At 41.7% G+C, this 21,522-nt stretch overlaps 1 protein-coding gene across 2 annotated transcripts in view; it reads right to left on the reverse strand.

The window, feature by feature from the left end:
* Positions 1-12,582, reverse strand: part of LOC102225617 (cadherin-4-like) — a 301,946-nt gene extending 289,364 nt beyond the window's left edge. The window contains exons 1-2 of one of the 2 annotated variants that reach the window (XM_023325117.1): positions 12,245-12,582; positions 10,150-10,261 (exon numbers count right to left, since the gene is read on the reverse strand). In XM_023325117.1, the coding sequence (XP_023180885.1) occupies positions 10,150-10,261; positions 12,245-12,298 (166 nt within the window). In that variant the 5' untranslated portion in view covers positions 12,299-12,582. The remainder of the gene's footprint in view (positions 1-10,149; positions 10,262-12,244) is intronic. The other variant, XM_005800636.3, reaches the window with a different exon arrangement.
* Between the last annotated feature and the right edge of the window lie 8,940 nt (positions 12,583-21,522).

The following is a 21,522-nucleotide window of genomic DNA, read 5'->3' on the forward strand; positions in this document are numbered from 1 at the left end:
GCAGGTCCTGGCTGCCGAGATGAAAGACTCTCTGGAGGACAAGAGAGACGTTCATGAGTCAGAAGGAAAATGGCATTCCGCTTATCAAATGCCTGAAAACATAATCCTTCCCACGCTACCGGGTTCTTGGGTCTGGACGTACTTATGAAAGCCCTGTCACTTCAGATAGTAGGTTAGGAGTCAGAAGTTCTCCGCGGCGGAGCAAAAACTCCGAGCTTGCTGTTTCAAAGCAGATATGGCTCTTTGCCAGATGTTCCTGCTGTCGTCTAATTGGGGTCATGTTACATGTCATTTTGTATATGTAACTTTCAGAGATGGTATTAAACGGCAGGAAGTCCAGGGCTGAAAGTGTAAAGTGATAAAAAAAAAGAAGGCAGGATCCCCTTTTAAATAAATCATTTAGATTAAAGTTCTGCGTGTTCATATTTTTCTCCTCTCTCTGTGAACTTAGAGACCCGCTGTTAAATTAAAAGCCCAGAGATGACGGAAGCAAAAAGACATGCAATTCAAGATTGCTTTTAAAGATGGAGGGAGGGGGGTGATCCAATCCAGTACTGCTATTTGAACCAGTACTGATATCATTCTTTGATCAGATATCAGGTTTAGTGATCCATCTATACAACATAATCCTGTGTTGCATGAGGTCATGCCTTGACTGAAGTCCAAAGCAGCTCCTCACTTAAAGTTACATTATGTAACTTTTATGAAAATATGTTTTTCTTTTACATATGTGTTAAACCTGTCACCATATTGTGATGGTATAATATGAGACAGATAATCTGTATAAATCGAGCTCCTTCGCCTCCTTCCTGAGCTACTATTGCCGTCAGAAGAAATGCACCGCTTCCCAGTCAAAATCAACCAATCAGAGCCAGGAGGAGGGTCTTAGTGCTGTCAATCAACCTCATGTACAAGTTGCTCAATGTACTAATGGCAGAGAAACAACTCATCATTTCAGGAAAACCGTTTATCCATCATCATCAGTGGCTATGCTAACTAGCTTTAGCATTCATGGCAGGCTATGTTGTGGTAAATCAGTTGTAGCGTAACAGAGGGAAAGAGGGAGGGTGTGAGCAAAGTACATGAAGGTGATTGGTAGCACTAAAACCCGCCTCCTGGCTCTAATTGGTTGTTTCTGACAGAGAAGCAAGTGTGCAGATGACAGCAGAGCCACGCGGAGAAGGCAGAGGAGCTCACTTTTTTTTTAGACAGACTGACTGATGACGTCACAACATGGTGACACTTAATATGCAAAAATATAAAAGTTACATACAGCTACTTTAAGTGATAAAAAATACAGTAATTTCATTGACTGTGTATGACCAGATTTTTCAGGTATATTAGTAGTCTGAACATATGGGTGGAGCAAGTCATGAAACGTCTTTTAATGGACGGTCTGTTCTTTCAGAAAGTCATATATAATACTTCCGAGAAGAAAAAAAAGACAAGATAAATATCTGTTGTAAGTTTGGTGCAAACATTAGGAGTAGTTAAAGTCATGTCAAACTCTAAGGGTGTTGGAAATCCTTTGTCTTGTCTACTTGTTAGGTCAAGACCAAAATTTTTTTATTCCGTTTGATGCGGTTTGCTTTCACATTGCGTTTTTCTCACAAGCGGATTATAACTTGTAAAGAAAGACATGCGAGTGATGATTACTCCTACCACTGGACAGAAATGACAGAGTTCCCTCGAGTGCATTCACACCTACACAAAAGGTCCGGACCAACAAGGGAAACAAACTTTTGATTGGGGCCCTGCAGAGCAAAAATGTAACCAAAGAAATCCAAAATAACGGTCAAGAATATCTTAGTCATAATGAAACGGCTGGTTATTATGCTGAGCACCAGGCCTGACAGGCTGAAAATACATCCCTTACTCAGTTTTTTTCCTGTTTGTATTTTGTGAAGCATCCATCAAAAATATCATTAGCTTAAAAGACAGACTGGCGACCTGTCCAGGGTGAACCCCGCCTCTCGCCCGGAACGTAGCTGGAGATAGGCACCGGCAACCCTCCCGACCCCATCAGGGACAAGGGTGAACAGAAAATGGATGGATGGATGGATGGATATTTACCACTGCCACTTTCTGTCTAAGCATCTTAGCAAACAAGCAGCCAGCCAGGCACCTGAGCTAAAACAGGCTGCTCGCGTTTGCCGTCTCCCAGGACCGACGAGGGGCCAAGGGTGATGCTAATCACTGTTGTCTTTTCAAATATGTGCTGACAGCAACTTAAAGAGACGCTATCTGACTGAACGGCAAATCAATGTCTTGCTCGCCGAGCCGATGTCATCCTCTCTGTGTTCCTAGGTGTCCGTTCGGGCAAGTTGATGGTTTGAACAGTGATGTGCAGCAGTTGGTTATTCCCTTTTCTTGGCTTATCTGCCTAAAGCAGGAATCGGCAACCTTAAGGCCCTGCTGTTTGCTCATCTATATATCATAGCCCTCGCCTTTAATCCTGACCCGACTCCCACACAAACATTTACATGGATGCATAGGCCGAGTTATTTCGTGTAAGTTTGTGGCAGGGCAGACATTTGTGAGTTAGTTAAACGAGGGTCTTCCATGGTCAACCACTCGATCGCAGCAGCCTCTTAAACCTATAAAGTTCGAATTGAATGACCAGCAGGGTCACTGAATGATGCATTACACTTCTTAAACGACCTTTCGGCATTTCACCAGTCATATATTCTCAGTATTCTGAAAGTAAGGATGCATTCACACCAGCCCTGTTCAATGAAATTCTAGTTAATCTGCCTAGAAGGTTTGGTTTCTAGTGCAAGTGTGAATGCAGAAAGTGATTATGAAAGCCGCCAACAAATCCAGGTCTCGGTTTGGTGGAAGTGAACTCTGGCACGGTTCAAACGCATGACCAGACAGGAGAGCAGAAAGTAGCACAGGGCAGGGTGACAGCGAACCATACCGACTGAAAATGTAACAAAATGTTGCAGCTTTCAAACCAATCAAACCGAGTCTGCGTTACTATCAGGTGTGAGAACACCCAAACAAAAAAGAGTGAGCACCAGTATGAGAATTTTTTTCAATATCGCTCATTACATGAATCTTAATTATTTCTTTTTGCTCTAAACATTTGAAGAAGCCTGATGTGTTTTTTTAACTTTGTTACGTGCATAATGTATTTCCAATTTCAGTGCCCACTATTTATATATATATATATATATATATATATATATATATATATACAAAACATTTCTTCCCTTTGATGATGCAAAAGCTTTGCCCTCAACGGGACACACAACCCGGCAAAGGGGAGTCCTTAGCAATGGAGCATTTATTGGATCTTTTTGGACCAGCCAAACAGGAGAGGAACAAGCAAAAAGGGATTACAAGAATCATAATCGGCTGAGAAAACTTTGCTCTGGAACAAACACAAAAACCTGTGAAAAGTGGATAAAATTGGAGGTTATGGTGACCCAGCAGCCAGGCGGCTTAAAGGCTTTCCCCACGATCTCCGTCGAGAGCTAAAACACCGTCTCACTGCGGTGTTGCACCCCCACCTGGCAACAAAACAGGAGCGGTCTGGCTCTGGCTGAAGAGGCGGAGGCTTATTGCGCCAAACAACGGGAGCTATGTGATGACGGTGGTGGAAAGCGGTGCTCAAACGTGTTGGGCCCCAAAAAGAAAAAAAAGAAGAAAAAAGAAAAAATTCTCCAGTGTTCAGCACAGATGAAAGCTGGTAAGGATCGCTGTATGCAACTCGCATCATTTTCTTCCTCATTAAACCCTCCAGTGAAGCCTCACGCTGTATGGGAGCGGGTACCGTCAGGCTGCAAGAGGCCACTCCCATCAGGACTGAATCATTTGGACACAGGCACTCAGTCAAAAAGAACAGGGGGAAATGGATTTTGTTTTTTGTAAAAATGGATTTCATCTTTTGCTGCCTGTAATTATTCCTTTTCATGCTGAGACGGTTTTGTTTGTTTGTTTCCCTTGCCAGACACTGTCTCCTAGCTGCTCTCTTCCAAACGCTGGCAAACCAGTCGCTGCTGGCTGAAGTGAAACACTTCGTACTGCAGCGCCAAAAGAAAGGAACGTCATCTCATGTACGGAAGCAGAGTGCCTTGCAAAAATAGTCATTTAAATCAAGCAAAAACAGCTATAATATTGGAAATTTGGGGGATACAAGAAGAAGAATAGCGCACTGAGGAACTGGAAGGAAAGCAAATGAAAAACTGTATTTGTATTCCGCCCCTGTCAATCTGATGCCCCTAAATAAAATCCTCATGGAGGTTTATTAGAGTGAGCGAAAATCATTCTGAAGATAAAGACCAGACAGGAATACAGTTGGGTTATCAAATATCTTAACCTTTAAATACCTCACAGTACTGGTGAAACCGTCGTCAGAAAAATGGAACTGCAAATTTACCACAAAACACGGCCGCTCACCAAAACCGACGAGGACCAATCAGAAACAGCCACGTTCTTGTCATGCAGAAGATAAAAATGTGCCAAAAGGTGATCAAACGAGACCAAAAGTAACGCTTCTGGGATAAATGGTGAATGATATGTGATGGAAAACTAACTCTGCACATCACCCTGTACACGCCGTCTTAACCGTGACACGCAGTGGGGGCAAGATCGTGCTGTGAGGACGCTTCTTTTCCAGCAGGCATGGTGTTGCCAACCCTGAAAGAAAACCTGTAGGAGGCTGTAAAGGTAGAATGGTTCAGAGCAGAAGTGTCAAACTCAAATACACAGTGGGCCAAACTTTAAAAAAAAAATGTTGTGGCCCAAGTTTGATATCTATTGAAAAAGATTTTACTAGAGGAATAGAGGAAGGTTTTCTATTTTCTGTGGGTATTACGATAAAATGTTTAACATTAAAAACGCGCAATACCTAAAGCTGTGAGCACATGTGAAACTAAATGTCAAACGGGACAGTGAAAAAAAATCTATACATCTTGCTCTGTTTGCAGACTTCGTAAGTTAATAAATCATAAACTGTGTCTCTATTACAAAACTTTATCAACATTCCGCCAATGTCGCAAAAGGCACAGTTTCACAATTACAGTGTTTCCATTAAATAATTTAAAAAATGTACGTAAATAAGTTTGTTCACATGATAAGTAATTAAAAAACATGCCGCACAATCATCTTCCAACTACTTCCTGACTTCTTCTTCGTGGTTTGCGCAAGTGGCAACATCCCATTGTTGACCGTGTGACGCGAAAAAAGCGTTTCCATTGCAGTTTATGATATAACCCAACCCTCACACGACCAAATAACCGCCTCATCCTAGCCGCAAAACTTTTTATCAAAGAAACAAGAATTTTGTTTTAGAAATTGGCGTCTCCATTAAGGGAATTTAATTTTCAAAATATGAGTCTGAGTTTGACTCCTGTGGTTTAGATCTAGCCTTACAGAGCTGCCGTCCGTCCGGCCACCTGAATCAAATGGCTGAATTCTCTCATTTGTCTCTGCAGAGGCCCACGAACAAACCGTTCATTTCATTCTGATGTGCTAGAGGAGGAAAGCAGCTGCAGTGACGTGGCTCTTCTGAAGCCGACGTCGGGACCCGACGTTTAGATCGAACCGTATTCGCGTCTTAAGATAGTTTAATCAAAGCCCGCACCGACCATCAACTGTGAATAAGTGTCGAAAAACTGAAAATCGAAGTTCACAGACGCATCCCTCCAACTTGGCAAAGCTTGAGCTTTTTTTTGTAAGAAAAATGTGCAAAGCCGGTGGAGCTATGTTCCCCGAAAATAAAATATTTTCTGGGGAAAAAGCAGGGAGCCTTTTACTTTCGCTTCACAATTATGCAAATTTGTTTGTGATGCGCCAAAATGTTGAATTCAAAGGGAGTATGAACGCTTTCACAAGGTATTAGTTCTGTGTTAGTTAAAAATAATGAAAAAAACAAAAAACACAAGACATGTTTGACGAGCAATGTTGGCAAGAAGCTAAACATGATGTTGGTAGAATTGCGGGCCAACATTTAGTGTTCATTACGACAAATTGAATACAAACTGACAATCACTGGAAGTTGCGCACTGGAACATACATACTTGAGTAATTTCCAAGCAGTCGTGCAAGGTGTGATCCGACACCAATACGGATGGAACAGAGGAAAAAAAGCGGTAGATAAGGCGGACACGCACTGCGACGGGCAGACATATGCTGCTGCCGCGTCGAGGACGCCATTTCTAACACCTTTAATTAGCCGAGATGGGTGTTAATGAATTTGACAAGAAAAATATGACATGGTCGCTTCTTAGCCGCCCACACGCCGAGCGAAACAGAAGCAAAACAACTGGCTCCTCCACCTCGCCGTTGAAGGAGTCGAAGTGGACAGATTGCTCAGCGGCTGGAAGAGGAGAGCTCGCTCCACACTGCTGCACCCGCTGGGTGGAAGCGTTTTGGCCTTTCTTCACCCCGTACCTAAACGCCCGTGTCCAGAGGGAGGCAGAAGTCCCTGGAGAACGGCACTTTGGAAACTCTCGTCGAGGCCGGCGTGCGACTCTAAAAGGTGTGAGAATATTGACTTTATAGCTGAACAAAGACATAATGTGATCACTCTGACCTGCAACTGGCCGATTATCACAGTTCGGATAGCAATAACATTTAGCCTATTTATTGTCAATTTGATGCACAGACTTAATGAGAAGCATTGAAAACTATTTCTTTCGAGAAACATATTCACTGCTCAGAAAGTTAAATATTTTTGCCAGCTAAACGACCTTCTGCTTGACAGGTACAGACAGAAATCACGTCTTTATATTTGAACACTGAGTGCATCATTTCAGATTTTTCTTAGATTTCAACTGACAGCTGTACGATCCATTGAGGTGTTTTCAAATGCATGTTTTCTACCAGCCCCTTCTGAGGGAATTGACCCATTTTCTTCCGATAATTGATCAGTCAAGGCAACATATTTGTGTAATTTTGAAGCACAAAACAGAATACGATGGAAAATCGAGCTGGATATAACTGAGGACCATTTTCTTTTCAAATTTAGATCTATTCAAAATTCTAACTATAGCAGTGTTAAACAATATAAATTATAGTATATTTAGACTATTCTTAAACTTATATGATTTATGTGACCAACACTCCCAAGGCCAATATTATCTTACTGAAATGTTTTGGTTTCAGTAAGATTATCTCCGAAACTGGAGGTATACGTCTCATTTTAAAAGCATTTCTGGAATTAATGGGCGAGAAACGGAACACGTTTTTTAATAATTTGGGATATTTGATGCTGGTGATGAATCTACAAATGAATTGTCTTATAAGACACTTGAAATAGGTCGTATTTGCGAGGCTAATGGTTGGACACTGTTGGTTGGACATATAATGTATTGACTGCAAGTAAGTTTCATTTCTCCAAAATGTAAACAAAGCACTTTGAAAAATGAAAAAAAAAAAAAAAAAAACGAAAAAAGGTGGGGTTTTGATTTTATAAAAATGGTACCGCTTTAAAACTTTATTACTGGTAACCGGCCCATAACCATTCCCCTCCCAGCTCCAGAGCATCCAGGATTCCTCCCCCAACAGGCCCTGACCAATTATTTTCTTTGGCAGGGAGAGTTTGGAGGTTTTCATATTGTAGAATCGAGCTTCCCTCCCACTTTGTGTCCCACTGCAAGAGAAAACAGACAAGAAGACAAGTTTGCGGCGCATTAATCACTAGCGAGACGCCTCAAGCCGCTGGAACCCGAATCTCTTTGGATAGCAGGTATGGGAGGGAGGACAGCACGGATCTCAGATTGATTTCCACAAAGACCGACCAGAGAGAGACAGAGAAACGGGAAGCCAAGGTAATGTGGGATCAAAGCCGCGCCGATCGCGAACATAAGGTGAATCAAACTGACGCAGCTGAAGCTCTGCTGTGACACTTTTTCAAACGAAGGCATTAGCAGCTACACCACATCCATTCGCATGGTTGGCGCTCTGGATCCATCACTTTCTTCCGGACCAGCACAGCTGCCCCGAGTCGGTTTGGAAACCTTGAGCTGCGAGGCGCTCCGGGGCGAAGCGGCTCCCCTCCGACCGGCTGCACTGTCCTTGTCAGCTCCTTAAACAACAACATCACCTCCGGAATAATTCAATTGTTACGCTTTGCAGCCGGAAAATCCTCAAACAGCTGTTCCAATAAAAATGCCATTTCCCTCTGGCAAATAAGCATTTCACAAACAATAGACAAATATTTGGCTATAAAGGCGAGGTGTCAGGGGACAGCTTACCTCATTCTGCTCGCTGGCTGGAGCCGCTATCCACAACTATGAGTAACGGTTTGCTATTATGCAGGGAGGAGACGACGGGAATATGAAACGTCCTGAATACCGGCTCCGTTCCCTGCGTTAAATCTAAGCTTTTACCGATTTCATGTCAGGTCGAGCATCTTAAATATCCAAAACGAGCCTCACCGTTCCTTGTGTCTGTGGTCAGGGCCGGATCTACAAGGATGTTGGCCCCTGGGCAGGAGCCAGGTTTGGTGCCCTGACCACCAAAGGATAAAAGCTTTTACTAGTGCAAATTACAGTCGTCCTCTACCTCCGCTGGAATGATGCATGGTAGATTTAGCATGTCGCCCTGCCAATAGCTTCAAGTTGTAGCCCAAAAATGCGCCATAACTTAACCTTAAAATACTTCAGCATTGTTTACATTCATAAAAATCCCTAAATGTTTATGCAACTCTCCTGATATTAGCCTTTCAGTGTTATACAAGTAAAATGTTTCCAGAACACATTTGTAGAACAAAAAAAGTAAATAAAGTATGTGAGCGCCCCCAACAAATTGGAGCCCTGAGCTACTGCCCCAAATTTACAGATTTCTTCCATTTTTGCTTCTTTATCACGTTTATATGTTTCAAATCAAACAAATTTGAACATGAGACAAAGAGTAAATACAAAGACAAAAAAAACTGCATTCAAATTAAGTTTTCAGAAATGACTCTGTGCATTTATGAGACAAAAGTGAAACTTTCTCCAAACATCTGGTATAAAAAAAAAAATCAAACAGCAATTCAGTAAAAGAGCATCAAGCCAACAGTGACACAGTGGCGGTAGTATGGTGCTGTGGGGTTAATTACTTTTTCATATATAACCAGATTAGTTTTGATCATTTTTGTTCCTCTTAAAGAAATGAAATTATCTTTTGAAAACGACATCTCTTCTTTACAGAGAGGATATTTTTGACTAAAACTGAAGATATTAACCATGTGTAAAAAAAAAAAAAAAAAAACTTCTATAGGCACATAAAGCTATAACAGGTCACATACTTTCTTACAGCGCCTTTAAACAAAGTTTTAAGATGGAAATATAATCTGCTCTGCGCTATGCAAGCACATTCAGCGACTGTTCAAGGTGTTCTTTGTCAGTCAATTATGCAAATGGGGGACACTGGAATGTGGCTGGAGGGGGGAGGAAAGGAGGGGAATTCATTTCCATTATAGCTATGATTCACCGGAAAACAAATGAGACATGCTGAAAAAGCTGCAGCATAATTTTCAGATGGCTGCAGATTAACCTCGCAGTAGGTGCAGCGCGCCGCCTCGGCTGAGGGGAGATGAAGTGGATGAAAAACGGGAATTGGATTCTCTTTAAAAAAAAAAAAAAAAAAACAGGAACAAAACGATGCGATTAAAAACAAAGGAGCCGTAACAAACAGCGACAAAAATAAAATAAGATTTTTAAAAAAAGTTGGAGGAGGAGAAAAGAGGAAGACCGTCTTAACTGCTCCGAGAGCCTCCGCGCTAAGTCAATCAAGAAAAAAAAAAAGAAGAAGTAATTTCTCATTTTTATTTCAGTCGGAGTAATTTCAGTGTTCATTCATCAGTGAAACCTCATTTCAATGGAAAAGCTGCTGGAACAGAATGCACCGAGCTACCTGCTGTCACATCGCATCCCCAGAAACCTTGCAGGAGAAAAGGGAAGGAGTCACATCGGCGCTGTGCGGCGTCCATGTTGCACCGCCGCGACTAAATTACATTCTGACCTTTTAGGAGTGATGGAGACTCCCACACCACATCGTATGCCCCACGCTCCCCTCTTCACACACACACACACACCCCCAAGGTAGGCAAGCACAGACTCACACGATGCGACACATCAGTGCAGAGATGAGAAGGAAAAAAAAGAAAATCATCAGTCAATAAATGGTAGCCTGTAGCAGCAGCAGCAGACTTACCTTTGAGGATGCTCTGGCCGTGTAGTAAGTCTCTGGGGACAATCACCGTGTAGAAGTTCTGAGAGAAGCCGGGTCTGCAGGGAGGCTTCAGGGGCTGGCCCGCCCTGCTCCCCTAGGGGAAGGGAAAAAAAATAAAAGGTGGACTAATTTAGGTTCATAAGTGGATTTTTCAGACTAACACTGAATCTTGCTGTTTGTTTACAACTTGGATCCACCGTCTGAAGCAGATCGATCACCGTCAGATGCTGCCTGGCCAACTCTATACGTCTACTAGGCTTTAGCAGCCGGTGTAGATTTTGAGGAACTGAGATTTCGGGGAGGAGGCGGCTGGCTTTATACGTTTTCCTCCGGTGCGGCGCAGTCAGTTCCCCCAAAATCAAAATCAGGGCAGGCAGAGGTTTCAAAAAGCAACGCCGTTCTTACAGTCTGAAGTCTTCTTAAGGGCATGAGCAAGTCGCCGTCTCATTGCTATGCACTGCCATCCAGCTGGAGGAAAACCGTGCTAGGAAACTCTTTCCTTGCTTACAAGTCAAAATAAAAACAGCTCACTTTTATTAAGGATAACACTGATTAGTCTCTAAGCTGTATGGCTGCTAAGCTGCCTAATGCAGACTTGCTGCCTTAGTAAACAGCACAACAAATTAACAGTCGTTAACACGTAACATGTTGGTGTCGCCAAAAGCAGCAAAACATCAAAAATTTAAAATTTAGCTGCATAAAAAGCAGCTGGAAACACTTCTTAGAGATTATTCAAACTTTCTAAGTGTCCCAAAGTCAAAAATGACAATAAGTGTTATTACATGTCATTGTAGCAAAAGTAAAAATATTTGTTTGTTTTAAATCAGATCAATTTGGTCATCCAGGCCATTTTTTGTATAAAATGAATATATTTTTACACAAATTTATACCACAAGACCGTCATTCAAAACATTCCAACTTGCATCATTTGATAGTGAGCAAAACGCTGTCGATTTGCTTACAGGTAGAATGCCTATCACACACATGACATGAAAATAAGTCTGTGTACCACATACCTAACCTCAACACATACAAATAAGCAGTTAAACATTTATTTCTCACAAATAACTTTACACCAAAGTACGCCCCAAAGACGCTGCCGTCCTGGGTGGAGAGCCGCATCACCCAGCTCAAAAAACCCACCACAGTGCAGTGGCACAATGCAGTGGCATCCTATCAGACCTACTTCACCTATGAACATGAGTGAACTTGTGGTGATTCATAATTAGCCGTAATCCTTATAACAAAAGCAGACTAACTGCTTAAGTAACGGCGACAACATAGAAAGTGTCCATAAAGTGAAGCGTGAATCGTCTCTGCAGTGTGTAGTGAGGGATAAAGGAAAAATGCCAAATGTGCATTATGATCAGGCACAGCTGCAGCATCACAGAGTGCGAGCCAGAAAGAGCAACTATCCTCGCAGCATGCACCTGATTCATGCATCTACAGTATCACATCCCCTCTGACTACACACACACACACACACACACACACACACACACACACACCCGCACGCGCACACACACACACACACACACACGCACCCCGGCAGACAGCTCAGCCATGGCAGTTGTTTGCTTGTGAACGAAATAAGATGTCCCCCTCTCACACCCCTTCCATTATTCTTCCTCATTAGGCAAAACTGATCGCCAACCGAGTCGCGCTCCCTCAAATGTTAGCGGCGTGCAAAGCGAAGTTTAATCGCGGGCGGCGGAACAACAAGCCAGTCCAGTTTACATATATAAAAGCGTCGTCCACCGCAATAATGCTGCAGTTTATTCCGGGGAGGCTAACGCTCTTACTTTTCAGTCCGCCCGTCTTTAAGAAATAAATAAATGACTTTAAATCACAAGCTTTGCAGATTTTTAAAAAATTATTATTCCCCTCCCTTCTTTCCCCTCCAAACTGCACGGCTCCACTGCACCCGTCATGTGGCGGCGCAGCGCAACGGGGCAAAGTGAGCCGTCCGCGGCCACTTCCGAGCGCCCATGCAGCGAAGCACTACGGCAGTGCAGCACTTCCAACCGGAGAGCAGACGGGGGGGGGGGGGGGGGCGAAGAAAATTAACTCATCTTACCGAGGATGCGCCCACGAGTACGGTGCACGCCAACAGGATGCAGCCAGCGATCATCTTTGCGAACAAGCAAACAATCCAAAAAATAAAAATAAAAAAGCCAAAAGGTTAGAGAGAAAGAAAGACAAAAAGAAAAAAAAGAAGAAACAATCAGGGGAGGAAAAAGAAGAAGGATGAATCTCCGTCAGTCGGTATAATTCCCGGATCTCCCGTGGTGGTTTTGTGGGGGGGTTTTCTCTCTTCTCTCCTCTCCACCGCTGAGCAGGAGAACGTCCCTACTTGTCTGGCGCAAAAGTGCCGCTGAGACAGAAGATGCTGCGCTCCGTCCGGAGGAAGCCGGTGCCCATTGGATGACGGCGTCACTACAACCCCTCCTACCCCGCGGCGGTGCGGGCGAGGCTGGGCCAGGCGAGGCGAGGCGAGGCTGCGCCGCCAATAACTCCCCGTGATGATGCCACTTCAGGGATCTATTGGTGGAGAAATGCCCTTTTTCCAGGCTATTTAGATTCATATTTTGACTTCAGATGGAGTAGAGGCGGCTCTCCGGCTGTGTGAGTGACAAGCAGCCATCCGAGTCCTTTTCATGAGTCCATCAACTAACTGCAGTCTATTTCACACCCCAGTTACCCCCTCTGCCCCTGATCCAGGGTGTAAGTGTAGCAAAGAGCCGGCGAGTTATTAACTTTTTATTAAAGCTGCCAACGATGGAAGATCGGCAGATAGGACTTTAGATTGTGACTGAAAGCTTCAGATGAAATAAAGCACAATGTACCAAAAAATAAAAAAATAAAATGGAAAGAGAAAATCATCTGAGATCACAGGGATTTTGACTTGATTGGCTTCAAGGTTCTCAGTTCATTTTAAAGATATATAAATATATACAAATATGAATTCATTTTTTGCGAGACGGTTAATATTAAGAAACTGAAGGTTATCCCTCATTTTTCTTGGCACTGTTTTAGGAAAGACAGTGTGAGAAAAAGTCTGGCAATCCATGGTAAATATATATATATATATATATATATATATATATATATATATATATATATATAGCCACAATCTCCAGAAATGTATTTACAACCCATTGAATTTGTTCATTTGTTACTTGTCAGTACTCTTTCTGCTGGGACTTTGTGTTTCAGAGGCAGTAATGGATAAAAGATGATTCTGGCGCATGTTCTTACAAGATTGATGTTTTTTGTGCCTTCTCTTCAGAATAACTCAAGCTCCACATTGTGCGTTCGCTCCATCGATCCCATCTCACCAGTCTGCTGAAAATAAATAAATAAAATCAACGCCACAGCGCGACGCTCCCGGCTCCGACGTTTCATGTTTCAATTCTTTCTCGTTCTTTTTTTTTTTTTTGTAAAATTGTTCAGCCTTGTTTAGATTGGAAGAAGAGTTTCCAAAAAACCTAAATTATAAACACTTCTGACGGATTCCCAGTTGGTTTTAATTCCGTACTTTAACTGGACCGTTGTGACATATTGGTTTAAACCAGCGTTTCTCAATTCCTGTCCTCAGGCCTCCCTGCCCTGCATGTTTTAGGTGTTTCCCTTCTGCTACACACCTTTATTGAATCTATGGGTGATCAACAGGTTTCTGCAGCACTTGATGGTCATGCAATCATTTGAATCAGCTGCTCTGGAATAGAGGCACATCTAAAACATGCAGAGCAGGGAGGCCTGAGGACTGGAATTGGGAAACGCTGGACTAAACCAATGCCATAAACCTCCAGCTGTACGTTTAGATTGTCTTCCTGGGAGACGACAGCCTAACCACCGTCCTCTGCGTCTTTTCCTGCCTCTTCCTCCCTCTTCCTCCCTGTTTTTAGCTTCATCGGTCTTCCAATTAAATCTGACCAGTTTGCCCCCCAATCCGCCTACCTTATGACACCATAAAGGATGAAATATCAATATTAGTTTTGTGCCAATTGTGGTATTCTGAAAGTAGGTCAAAGAGCTCAGATTTGAGCACCTCCTTCCACGTGTTTTCTGTGTCCCAAACTGCCAATTGGACTTTTTAGGCCTTTGTTTCAACGATGTCTGTTCGCTTCATTCATCCAAAAAGGCCAGTTTCTCAGCCTTGTGTGGCTGTACTGGCTGTGGCAATAAATACGTCCTTCAAAGGATGTCACCAAACGGATCCAGTCGCTGTCCACATGGCAACATTTTTCAAAGAAATGGTTTTCAGTTTGAAAAGGAGAAAAGAAAATTCACACGGTACCTCTTCCAGAAACGCTTTCATTCACACAGAAACACAGACACACATCCTTTGACTAGACAGCGTATATACCAACATGTTATCCTCCCCTATGACGCTGCAGTTCATCTGAGCTAAAAAATAAATAAATAAATAAGAAGTATTAGCAGTGTGTGCTTGTCTGCGAGATGCCTGGTTGACCAGATGTCCGGTCAGCAGATTCTCTAATGCAGAGCTGGCAAACTCTACGGCTCTTCCATAGCAGCCATTGGTCAGTTATTGGTTTATTGAATTAACAGTGCTCTAAGAATGTTTACATAACCAAGGTTACCTTTCTCTCTGATCTAAAGAAAGATAATCTGAGTGTTTTAATAATAACCATGGAGAGAACCTACAAGGCGGGTAACCATGGAAGAGGAAGCAGCATGACAACAGGAGGAACCAGTAGACCACAGGTGTCAAACGCCAGTTCTGAAGGGCCGCTGTCCTGCAGTTTTTAGATGTGCCACAGATACAAAACACTTGAATGAAATGGCTTAATTACCTTCTTCTTGTGTAGATCAGTTCTCCAGAGCCTTGCTAATGACCTAATTATTCTATTCAGGTGTGGTGCAGCAGAGGCACATCTAAACGTTGCAGGACACCGGCAATAGAGGACTGGAGTTTGACACCCCTGCAGTAGAGAATGGCAGAAACCGAGAGGCTTAAACACAGAGTGTGACTGTAGACAAGAGGCAGGTGGTTGATGGCTAACAGGGTGCATCTGGGAGAGAGGAGGCAAACAGGTGGACTGAAGGAAAATGAATAATTTACACTGCAAGCTGAGAGTTAAAAACAACAGCAAAACCCGAGGAAAAGAACAACATTAAGACTCTAAAGAGAGCAAAATCCAAGGAGCTTAAAGAGCAGAACCCAAGGATAAATACAGAAACCGAACACAAAGAAATCAACATTTATGGCAAGACCTGTCTAGCAATAATGAACACAGGAAGGGAATGAATGTATGGCAAGACCTGATCAAATATAAATGAGCAACAAGGGGGTGGTAAAGGCATGAACACAAATAAAATCATACGGTCTGCTGAGTTCCTTGGTCTTAATGGTGCCGATTATTCACTAATGTTCTCTAACAAACCGTAACTTAATAGCTGCATTTATACTGAAATTAAATGAAACACAGCTGAGCTCTATTTACCAATTTATGCCTTCTTAAAGTAGTTGAGCTCACTGGATTTAATTTAGGGTAGGGGCATCCAAACCTTCTGTCATGTGATGCAAAGTTGACCAATCAAAAACATTCATGGGTCAAGGGAAAAAAAAGACTAAGAGAACTAAAATCAAGCAAAGAATCCCAATTTTATTTTTGCTTTTGTAGGAAAGGGATGTTATGTATAATTTATCCAGATGTTTAAAAAGATTTTGCACATTTGAAGTATTAAAAGAAAGACGTCTAGTTTTCAAATCCTGCTTGGTTTGGTTAAACACATTTATTTTCAGTTTTAAAAACAGGATTTGGGTGGCTTTCTTTTCAAAATGCTTGCCCAGTTCAATAAATTAAATAAAAGCTGATTTGGTGCAGCAAAGTCGGCTTTTCGGTAAAAGTTCAGCGGTTCTATTTATCATAAAAGCTTGGCTGTAAAAAGACGAATACTTTGTTACAAACATAAATATATATATATATATATATATATATATATATATATGTTATGTTGGTAATAATTTTACTCTGATTAAAATGAAAAAGTTCAAACTAATTTTTTTATCATTCTTAAACTGCTGTTTGTGGGCCACAAAGAGTCACTTCAAGGGCCACAAATGGCCCACTGGCCACACTTTGGACACCCCTGCTGTAGTAGCATCAGAGCAGAATACAGATGCATGCCACTTTGTGGATTTTTATTTTCTTCCACATTTATACATCCCTTTCTATTGGTCAAACAGGCGGTGACGCTTTCAAAGATCTTCGTAAAATTGGACAAAACGACCAAATTGAGACATTCGCACGACGCCTTTTGACTGCGTTGACCCGTCTGACGGTTTAATAATGTTGACATTTTCACGGCCTCAGATCAGTGCCTGCATTTCCATATCTGAGAGGTCGTGACAATTTAATCCCGTCAAAAGGAATGTGACAGTACTGCCATGTCAATCAGCGCAATCCAGAGTCTGCCCTGTCACTGCCGCTCACTTTACTCTGCTTCATGTTTGGCACCAGCGGCTTCAGTGTTGGAATAAAAGAAAAGAAGAAAAAAAAGGATCTTTGAAAATCCTTTCCTTCGGTTTCCGTCCTTTCGAACAGTATCTTCAAAACAAACCGCTCGAGGGTGATAATTAAGAAGTACTTCTAGCCGCGCTGACTGCTGCTCAGTGGGTGTTTCTGTCCACAGGGCGGGATTTTTTTTTTTTCTCTTAAGGTCAGAGATATGAAAGAAAAGGGAAGAAGAAGAAGAAAAAAATAAAATACTCTGCACTCATCCGTCTTCCGGGCATTGTGTGTTTTTGCTTTTATTGTACCGTGGAAAAACTTGGCAGAGCCAGACTGTGACAGGGGTTTTTGAGGCGACGGCCTGTGCGCTAAACAATGACTCTCAGTAAATAGCGTCACATTTCCTCACACGGGACCCGGCTGCTTACTGGAAGGAGGGCGACAAAAAAAAAGAAAAAGAAAAGAAAAGCTCCCGGAGAGAAAATGACAGAGTGTGATGAGTGGCACGTCCTGAAGCGCTTGTAGTTCCCACTGTCTGCTGGTTTGCCTTCGAAGCTGATTCAGAGTTCAGTCAGTGTCTCAGTCAAAGGCTCATGTCCCTTAAACCTTGTTCACGTTTTGTCAAATCTGCCCCACATATAAATATATATAAATATTGATATATTTGTGATTTATTCAATCATTCTACATTCACAGTTCTTTGCTTCACTTTCTATCCGTGATTTGTTTGTGGTTATGTTTAAGTCTATGTCCATAATTATGTTTTTTTTATGCTAACACTAATAAACCATTTAGTAACTGTGTGTTTCTTTTGGTACAAAGTACAGATTTATTCCTTCTTTAATTGAAAACCTCCTATCGGTTCATTAGCAACAGTTGTGTGTTACCTCGTATTGGTCTGTACCACCTGTTAAAATGTGAACGTATAGGTGTCTCTTAGCAACATACAGATAAAAATGGCTTTGATTTGACTTTTAATATTTTACCTAAGCACACAACTGTTTCCTAAGGTTCATAAAAACCTTAGGAAAACCAGAGGCCAAATCAAGAGCCTTATTTGGCCTCTGGGATTTGATTTTGACATGTTGTACCAAATACCATATAATACCCCTAAAACACACTGAGGTTCACTGTTTCAACATTAAAATGTTCAAGGTGTATTTCTTTTAAAAATGCACTCGTATTATAAAGTTGACCACGGCTGAATTTTGCAGTCTGCTGGCACTACCAGCTCATCCCTTTTTCTGCTTTTGCCATCATGTATTTGGGGTTTAAATTGAAAATGCAACCTGCTCTTCTGCTCTGTGTGCTACATACCCAGAGATATCCATGAAATTATTGTTTTGGTGAATTAGACGAGGCAAACAGCCTCTGGTTATTACCACCGGGGTTGAAGGCAATTTTTTTTTTTTTTACGACTTTTGGAAAATAAGCATTTCTTTCAAGTACGGAGCATTTCCAAATAGAGAAGTGTACCATCTGTGCACCTGCAGTGAATTGGTTTAAGGCCATGTTAAATTGTTGAACCATGTTTCAGAAAATAGGTGCAAGTTGCGCTTTTTACAAGGTACACCTTGCCATTGGCCGAATAGCCTGACATGTCCTAGTTTCCATTTGCTGTCTCACACTTCTGCTTTAGTGCAGCAGAGTGTATGTGGGATTTTTGCATTATTCCACAAGAAAAAAAAATGTTTTAAAGAGACAATTTACAGTAAGCAGGTTAAACATCTATGAACAAATGAGTTTGATGCATTTGGATTGAATTACTAAAGTTTGAAAAAGTACAATGTAAAAAAGCTTGGTAAGTATCTACATATTGGTAACCAGCTTGGTTGGGCATTTATCGTATTGTTTATCATTTATGATGATACATTTCTTATCGTAAAATTTCAATTTATTGTTGGCACGATAAATTTCGGTTGATGTTTAAAAACCCTCAAAACTGACCACATTGTCAGGATTTTTATTTTCACTAGCTACTCTCTTGATAAAGGCGTATCAAAGCATATCAACAGGTTTGAAAATGTGATCAAATGCCGTCATTTTGTTAATTTTAGTGATAGGAAGCACATTTATGTGATTGGTGACATAAATGGGTTTTTGAAGAGCAGCGTTTGTGTTTGTGAAGGTGTGATTGCTCTCAGTCACAGCCATTCAATTACCTAAAACTGAAGTAATAAATTGTTTTTATCGTCACTTTTATTATTATCATAATATTTATCACAAAATACCGTGATAAAACTTCAATTCCATATCGCTCTTCCCTATTTGACTAAAGTTCACACCTCCCCAAATGAACCGGACTTTAAGACAAACGGACTAGAGGTCGGTTAAGGCGGAATAAACAGCTGGTGTGAATGCACCCACAAACCACCATGTTTATGAGTGCATTGTCACGTAGTTGTAACTTCTCTCGGGGTACAAAGTAAACCAAGCTAAATGAAAATTTCCCATCTCACACCAACACCGTCCTAATTTCCTGAACTACGGTCAAGAAATTACGCTACAAAATCTGGATTGGTAGCTTAGTTCGTCATGGTATTCAACAGGTAAACATCCTACTTTAGAGGTTTAAAAAATGTGACCGTATCCAGGATGTTCTGTGGATTGTGTGTAAAAAGATGCTACGAGTCAAGACAGGTGTTTCTCTACATGTAGGTGGAGTTTTGCCAAGTGGAAACAGACCGAGAGGTGATTAGTTTCAGTAGATTTTCATGTTTAACTCAAAATCAAATGACATCGACCATAATCAATCACCATTGAGGGACACTCTGCAACCCCTATTACAGTCATGGCACATAATGAAACGGCAGCGATGCTGCTATGGATTCTGCTTTCCGCCGGGTCTCATCCCACCTGGTAAATATGGAAAATGCCCTGTACTTTTGTGCCAATATTTTCAGTCCATAGAGGTGCAGGGATAGTAAAAATTAAAGCGTCCGTATTGATTTCTGCAACCCGGCGAAGAAATACAGCTCAAATCAAAAGGTTGCACAGGACCTAAGTATTCATTTCTGTCTAAACTTTTAACTGGTGCTGTATGAGCATATGAATATGATCTAATCTTAGCCGCAAAACAAAAGAAAAAAGAAGAAAAAATCCAATCATGAGTGAAATTGCTTCCTATTCATTTCACATCCACTGCTTCTCTCAAGGTGTTGCTCAAATGTTTACTTTGGTCTTTTACTGTCGGATCGTTTGCTTCCTGTGATCTCCAGGCATTTCTGTTGTGTACATATCAATATTTGATTCATTTAAGAACTGGTAAGAGCAAAGCATAAGTTTGCAGAAACTATGAGAGGAATGTGGTGCTGGGATTTCGTGCAGACTTTGTGTTACATTTTAATGAGGCTGGCATTTCTTTCCTGGTTTCTAGCTTCTCTATGCTGTGCATCGGATTTATACAGCGAAAGCCACGGTCGGCCCGGCCAGCCTTACTTCGGCTGAATGAATGATGCGAAGAGCATGCATTTATTTTCTACACTGTGGCAAGTAATGTTTTATCTGCCAGGCTACAAATACCTTGACTTTTAAAAGTCGTGTAAAAAAACCCCCCAAAAAACCGGATCGACGCTGGGGAGAGTTGGAGGTTTTTATGACTGATGTCCAGAGTCAGACAAAAAAAAAAATCTGTGATGCTGTCCAGTCAGTACAGACCAAAATCTTTAAAGGGAATTTTTCCCACACCACGGTGGATTTATGTCAAGATGAATCCTGAATGAAAAAGGGCTCCAAACCGATAGGTCTGCCTACCCAGGCGGAGGAAGCAGCTTGTAAGAGATTTAGTAGTGTGTTGTTGTATAGAAACCTTCTCTTAATACATTAATATTTGAGTTTTTGAAACCACAATCCTGTCGACAAAAGAAAACTTTCAGTTGTGTTGTTATCTAAGCGCAACTCAATTCATTTCATTTTATTTATGTTGTGCCAATTAACGATAAATGTCGTCTTGAGGCACTTTGCAAAAAAAAAAAAAAAACAAATAAAAAAACCCCATTTAATCTTAATCACACTCCAATACATTCCAGTGGATCTTAGGTACCAAACAGAACAGCAAGTCTAGTGGTTTCAACAGTTTGCATCCAAGGAAAACCAGCAGATTGCATCGAGTTTTTAACCTGGAGTGTTCATTCCTCCTGGATGAGAACGTAGCGACGGTAGACAATCGCTCGCGTTGCATCGTTAACTTTACAGCTTGTTAATACTTGTTTCACTGAGTGCATTTGTGAAATATAATTTGTTTTTCTGACGTTTTTGCAGTGATAGCTTCTTCCTTACAGAGTGGCCTTTCCACACATGTCAGTAAAGGATTTGTTTTGCTTTTGATAAAGACACAGTCCCGCCATTTTCTGCCAGCATCTTCGCTAAGAAGACCTTTATTTATGCTACACCTTCACAAAAATACGTTCATCTCTGGACACAGACTGCCTGTCCTTTGCGAACACACTTTCACGTAACATTTTGAGCAAATGAATGAGGCACCATAAAGTACGTGGAAACTTTAGCTTCAGGATGAAAAAGACTTATTGGAGGTCCACAATTCTCTTCCTGCTATCTAGACCAGCTTTTTTTTGAGTTGTAAAATCATTTTGTCCAAGGCGTCGCTTGGCTTAGACCAGGGGTCTCAAACTCCAGTCCTCGAGGGCCGCAGTCCTGCAACTTTTAGATGTGCCCCTGCTGCACCGCACCTGAACAGAATAATTAGGTCATTACGGCTCTTGAAAACTGATCTACACAAGGAAAAGGTCATTAAGTCATTTCATTCCAGTGTTTTGTACCTGTGGCACATCTAAAAACTGCAGGACTGCGGCTCTTGAGGCCTGGAGTTTGAGACCCCTGTCTTCGACTCTTCTCTCTCTGCCCATTTCGATTC

The sequence above is a fragment of the Xiphophorus maculatus genome, chromosome 20, assembly GCF_002775205.1.
Source record: "Xiphophorus maculatus strain JP 163 A chromosome 20, X_maculatus-5.0-male, whole genome shotgun sequence".
Lineage (NCBI taxonomy): Eukaryota > Metazoa > Chordata > Actinopteri > Cyprinodontiformes > Poeciliidae > Xiphophorus > Xiphophorus maculatus.